This window comes from Hyaena hyaena, unplaced genomic scaffold (genome assembly GCF_003009895.1).
Source record: "Hyaena hyaena isolate Hyena2069 unplaced genomic scaffold, ASM300989v1 scaffold_428, whole genome shotgun sequence".
NCBI classification, from domain to species: domain Eukaryota; kingdom Metazoa; phylum Chordata; class Mammalia; order Carnivora; family Hyaenidae; genus Hyaena; species Hyaena hyaena.
Window position 1 is genome coordinate 753,173 of NW_024081062.1, and position 6,000 is coordinate 759,172.

At 61.4% G+C, this 6,000-nt stretch overlaps 1 protein-coding gene across 1 annotated transcript in view; it reads right to left on the bottom strand.

Annotated features, from left to right (window-relative positions):
• The window catches only part of ADAMTS2 (ADAM metallopeptidase with thrombospondin type 1 motif 2), a 235,876-nt gene extending 234,210 nt beyond the window's left edge, over positions 1-1,666 (bottom strand). The window contains exons 1-2 of the mRNA XM_039252863.1: positions 1,528-1,666; positions 100-494 (exon numbers count right to left, since the gene is read on the bottom strand). Of these exons, the coding sequence (XP_039108794.1) occupies positions 100-494; positions 1,528-1,666 (534 nt within the window). The remainder of the gene's footprint in view (positions 1-99; positions 495-1,527) is intronic.
• Between the last annotated feature and the right edge of the window lie 4,334 nt (positions 1,667-6,000).

A 6,000-nucleotide genomic window follows, 5' to 3' on the forward strand; every position in this document is an offset into this window, starting at 1 on the left:
GCACAGACGTCAGTGCAGGCCTTGGACTCACAGGTAATCAGCCTCCAAATCCCAAGCAAGGGCAGTGGACAGAAAGGAGCGAGAGAAGTGAGTACTCACGAGCCCGTCGCAGTTGCTGAGCGCCACGGAGGAGGCTTCAGCCAAGCCAGCCACGTCTCCAACGTAGAGGCACGTCCCGAGCAGGGGCTCCACGCGGGTGGCGCCCGACTCGCTTTGCCACTCCACCGTGGCCCCGGGCGCCACGAGGCGGGCGTTGGGCCGCAGCCGCAGGTGCAGGTCACGGCCGAAGACCGTGACATTGTAGAAGAGGCGGCCGCCGGGGTCCTCCTCGTTGCCTCCAGGTAAGCTCGGGGTCTGGTCAGAGGCGGCCCTGCGGGCGCGTACCCCAGCCTGGGCAGACGCCGCCGACACCACGTGGGACACCAAGCGGCCCTGGGCGTCAGTGCGCACCGGCACCGCCAGGATGCGCTCCGCTCCGTGCCCCAGGGGCCCGCCTGCAACGGGAAGGGGCGTTAGACCCGCCAAGACCTCGGGAGCCCCGGAGCCCCGCCGTCAAGCCACCCACCCACCCCCATCCCGTCGTCGCCACGGCTCCGAAGGGATGGGCATTCTGCCAGGCAACCCCCCCCCCCCCCCCCAGAAACTAGCCTTCACCTCCCCGGCCTCCTTCCAACTGGGAAGGGGCGTTAACAGGCAACATCACTCCGGAGCCCCACCGCCCCCAGGCCGTCCCCCTCTGGGACCCTGCCAACGAAGAGCTCTGCCCCCTGCCCCGTTCCGGGTTGGGGCTCCGCGAGCTCTTCACAGTTCCCCTGGGGATGGCCCCGTCAGACTGTTCCCAGCCGCTTGAACCTACCGTCCTTGGCAGGACGTGGGGCTGCTACGAAGCCATTGCCGGTTGGCCCCCTACCCGTGCGCCTCTACCCCTCCGCGGTCCCCGCCGCCCGGGCGCCTTCACCACTCGCCTCCGGAGCGGCGAGGACTCGGCTCCCCCGGGCACGCGCGGCCTGTCCTCGGTGTCCAGCTCTCGGTTGGACCAATGCTGGCCCCCCTCCCCGCGCTCCCGAGGGCAGGGAGGGGTGGAGCAGGGTCCCTTGGATCTTCAGGGATTCCCTCCAGGGAGATCCATCAGTCCTCAGGGCCCAAGGCGGCGCGCTCAGCACCCGGCTCCTCCCGAGCGTCCCCGGACGCGAGCCCCGGCGCAGCCTCGCCCTGGCTCCCCAGGACCCGCTGGGGCTAGCGCTGCGCTCTCTGCCGCGGGGCTTTCCCGGCCCTCCATCTCCGCGCTCCGCGTCCCGGGAGCCGCGAATGCTCCGAGGCTCCCCCCAGCCCGAGGCGCTCGGGTGCGCTGCGGGGCGCCCCCTGCGCGACCAACCCGGCCCCGAAGTTGGCCAACTTGGCCCCGGGCGGGGCGCGCGGAGTTTGCCCAAGTCGGGCTGGACGACGCCTGGGGAGGGGGCGGCGGGGCACGCGGGGCGGGGCCCGGCCGACCAGGGTCGTGGGGCGCGGGGGCCCAGCCGCACCTACCCGGGGGGTCGGCGGCGGCGGCGGCGAGCCGGGCGTCCGCGGGCGGCGGCGGCAGCAGGAGCGGCGGCAGCAGCAGCAGCAGCAGCAGCAGCAGCGCGGGGCAGAGCAGGCGGCGAGCGGCTCCCGCCGGCGGATCCATGGCAGCCGGACCGCAGCCGGGGCCCCGCACTCGCTGCCGGCGCGAAAGTTCCCCGCGCGCCGCCCAGCCCACATCTGGGGGCAGCTGGAGCCGCCCGCAGCTGCAGCACCGCAGGGCGCGGGGCGGAGGAGGCGAGGCGCGGAGGGGAGGGCGGGGGAACGCGGAGGGGAGGCGGGGAGAGGGAAGGAGCGAGCGAGCGAGGGAGGCGGGAGGGAGGAGAAGGCGAGCGAGGGGGAGGGCTGGGACGGCGGGCGCCTCAGCCTGCGGTGACCCGGCGCTTCTTGGCGCGGCCGCCGCCGCCACCGCCGCCGCCCGCTCCCCTCCTCTCGCCGCCGCCGCGGCGGTTCCCGGCTCACAGCGAAGCAGAGACGCCCCGAGGCGGCGGCAGAGAAGCGCGACTGGCCGGGCCGGGGAGGGGGGGTGGTGAGCCCCGACACCGGCCACCATCGGGCGCGCTCCGCGCCCTCGCGGCGCACCACCTCGGAGGAGCGGCGCCCGCCGGAGCATCTCCACCCGGAGAGTCCTTGGGGCGCCCGGGTCCCGCCCGTCAGCCTTGGGACGCAAAGAGCCGCCTCACCCTCTCTGGGAGCCCTGGGGCAGGACAGGGCGCAGGAATGGGACCGGGTTGAGGAGGCCTGAGATGGAAACTCCAGACGCTGGAAGATGCTTTTAATAGGAGGGTGCGTGCACTTGCAGGGGCTATCCCAAATATAAACTTTTGCCCTTACAGAGAGATGCAAGGTTCCTTAGTCCCCAACTCCTCTCTGCCTGAAGTTCCTGTCCCTCTCGAACTGCCTCCTCATCCCTCTGTTGCAATCTCGGAATACAGCCTTCTCCAGCCAAGCGTGTGCCTGCCCTCCCAGAGCTCAGTCAGGTTGCTGTCTTCCTGCTCTGCATCTACCAGCCTCCTGGCCTCTGGCCTTTGCACTCCCAGGCTTGCCTAAAATAGCCTCTCTACACTCTACCCACCTTTTCCAACCCAGCATCCAAGGTGTCCCTGGAGCGAGTTTGCTGTCAAAGCCCATCCCCAGGTGGAATCCCCCTTCTCCAGGACAGTCGTCCCACTGCCTGGAGTCACTCTCCTACCAAGCCTGCTGTCCCCCAGCACAGTGACCTTCCCTCCCCAGGTCCCACCTGGAAAGCCCCTGCAATGTGTGTGTCTTTCAGGACATCTCTGCTATGTGAGCCCAGACTTCTGCCTCACTTCCCTGGATGGCGGACACCTATCCCTTTGGATTTTCTCATTCACCCGCCCCCGGCCTGTGTGGCCAGGGCTTTGGCGTTGGCCTTGGTCAGGCAGGGTCAGATGACTCAGGGCCCTCCCTGCCAGCCAGGAGGGCCCAGTCTTATGGAGAAACACATGACTTGCACAACCCCGTCTAGCTGTGATTTTGCATCCTCGGTTCCGTCATCTTCAGGACCCGGGTGTGAGGGCTCTGCAGCTTGATGGCCATCTTCACCTGGAATCTTCCCTCTGGGTTGCCTGAGGGTGCCCAAGACAGGATCCAGCCCCCAGGCATGGTGAATATTTGTTGTCAACGCTAAAAACAGTGACATTTCACAGAAGAATTTAGATTTCGGTTTTTCTTGAGAAATTGGGAAGTGTGCCCACACCAGACCTGCATTTCTGCTTATCAACCATGAAATGGGGTATCTTGCCCTGCAGCTCGCTATAGGTCTTCTTTCCCCACCCCAGCAGACATCCACTTTTGTGATCTCTGATGACGTACCTGGCTCCAGAGAAAGTGGATGGTGATCAGCGTATGGGAAGAGAGATGGCTTCAGAGTCAGGATCCTGGAGGACTTCCTGTAGGAAGTGGCATGGGTTGAATCCTGAAGGTTGAGGGTGCTGGGCAGCCCAGACCTGTGTCTATCTAGGTGCTGTTTTGACACTCATGACACTCTTCCACTCGTCCCTCCTGTGGTTGTCTGTGGTTTCCTCCTCCTCAAAAGATGGATAAGACCCAACCAGCAGCCTTACCTACCTCAAGGGTCATGTTCTACTAACTCACTGGCTTCCCTGCCAGGTCTGTGATCCTTATTATCCTCCTCCCACCATCCCCATGGTCATTTCTTTGTACAGCACTTAACCATGTACTTGTACTTAAGGTTTTAAAGGATACTTGGAATTGGCACTATAAACGGAAAGGCCAGCATCTTTCCATAATGCAAGGATAACTTCAAAAATAAATAAAATCAAAACCAAAAAAAATGTTGTCAAATTCTAGATACGACTGCCTGCAAAAGGCGCTGAGGCCGAAGCTGACTGGCAAGTGTTGGGAAAGTAGTTAGACAGACGAGCGGAGGCAGAGACCTGTCCCTTGATGCCATCGAAGAACAGAATTGAAAAGGGATGGCTCTCTCACTTTGCGAAGCGGTGTTTTCAGACGGGGCCACATAACTATGTTATCTGGCACCGCTTGAAATACCAGTGGTGGGATACACCTTTGTCTCCCCAACACTCGTGAATGAGCCCTGGCAGCTGCTCCTTCCCACGTCACCCCTGGCCTCCTGGGGCTTCACCCAGACATGAGTGGGAGGCAGATCACTGCCCATGACCAGCCCATCCTTCAGTCCCCACCGTGATATCCCACAAGGCTGGGTGGATGAATCAGGCACACGTGTGTTACAATTTCCTGTTGGGTCCTTCATGTAGGAGGCCCTGTCCTAGTTCCCTGATCACCTGTCCTCAGCTAAAAAAAAAAAAAAAAGAGGCACCTCCCTATGTCTTCCAATTTTCATGGTTTCAGATCTCGCCTCTTCCTCTTCTGGAAAGTACTGGCCTACCCCCGGGGCTTGCCTCTCCCTCTGGTCTCCACTTCTCTTTCAGATGAGAAATGGGACACAGAATCCCCTCAAGGTACTTTGTTCAGGTAGACTCATTCAGTCTAGATCCCAAAGACACAAGACCAGGGACCACGGGGCCAACTCAACTGGAACACTCAGTTACTGTGGGTCACACACGTTTGGTTTTAGCTGGACTTGAGTGTCTTTAGATTTGCCCTATGCTCTCCTGCTTGATACGGTCCCCACCACTACCACTGTCCTACGGCTCATGGTGTCAGCTGATTCCTGAAGGGCTGGACGTACAACCCTGATCTAGAGTAGCCTCAGAAAGTGATGAGGGCAATTCAGGGTGATCTTGGGCCCTCCGGCCCCCTTAAAATCTTCCCAAGGGGGCACCTGGATGGCTCAGTCAGTTGAACATCTAACTTCAGCTCAGGTCGTTCACTTGCAGTTCATGAGTTCCAGCCACACATCGGGCTCACTGCTGTCAACCTGTCGGTGCAGAGCCGGCTTCAGATCCTCTGTCCCCCTCTCTCTGCCCCTGTCCAGCTTGCGCCCTCTCAAAAAGAAACATTTTTAAAAATCTTCTGAAGGGGGGCACCTGGGTGGCTCAGTTGGTTGAGCATCTGACTTCGGCTCAGGTCATGATCTCGCAGTTCGTGGGTTCAAGGCCTGCATCAGGCTAGGTGCTGACAGCTCAGAGCCTGGAGCTTGCTTCAGATTCTGTATCTTTCTCTCTCTGATCCTCCCTGCTCACGCTGTCTCTCTCTCTCTCTCAAAAAAAAATAAATAAATAAAAATAAAATAAAATCTTTGAAGGATGTGAGAGACAGAAAGAGACAAGGACCCTTTCTGGTCATCTTGGGTGTCACAGATCACTGCATATGCCTCAGGGCAAGGACGTTAAAGAAGGAGAATGTCTTCCTCGCCGCCTGGCCCAGCTCCGGACGGGATGGGTGCCCTGCCTTCTTCTGAAATCTTGGGGGCAGGGCTCCTGGCTCTATCTCTAGCTTCCAGGCCACATGTGCCAGCACAGACTTCATCAGAGCCATTCCTGGCCCCTGGTGGCCACACAGAAACCAGTAGTTCTTCTGCCCTTTGACGAAGTCATCATCCTTGGCAGGCCCCACCCGCGCTGCGGGCACCAAGCAGATGGAGGCAATGAGGTTTCACTGTCCTCCCTCCCAGCAAGCCAGCTCCCAGGGGGTGGGGGGAGGGACCTAGACTCCTCCAGTCTCTTGGGACCCGTATGCAGAGCATAGCGCGAGCCGAGCCGTTGAGGTCTTGGTGACCTTGTCAAGGGGCCTCTGAAGACAGGAGCTCGGTACCCCCTCCGCTGTTGGCAAACAGCGGGTGCAGTGGCCCTGTCAGATGCACTGGAGGAGATCTGGCCACAGCGGCCTTGGTAAGCAATATGTCAGGGGAATGCTGAGTGAACAGAAAGTGGGGGCCCGGCGGCCTTTGGGGAGTGTGGTTCTTGTTGTTTCTTGAGCGTGCGCGCGCGCGCGCGCACACACACACACACACTCTGACGAGGTGCTGTGTCG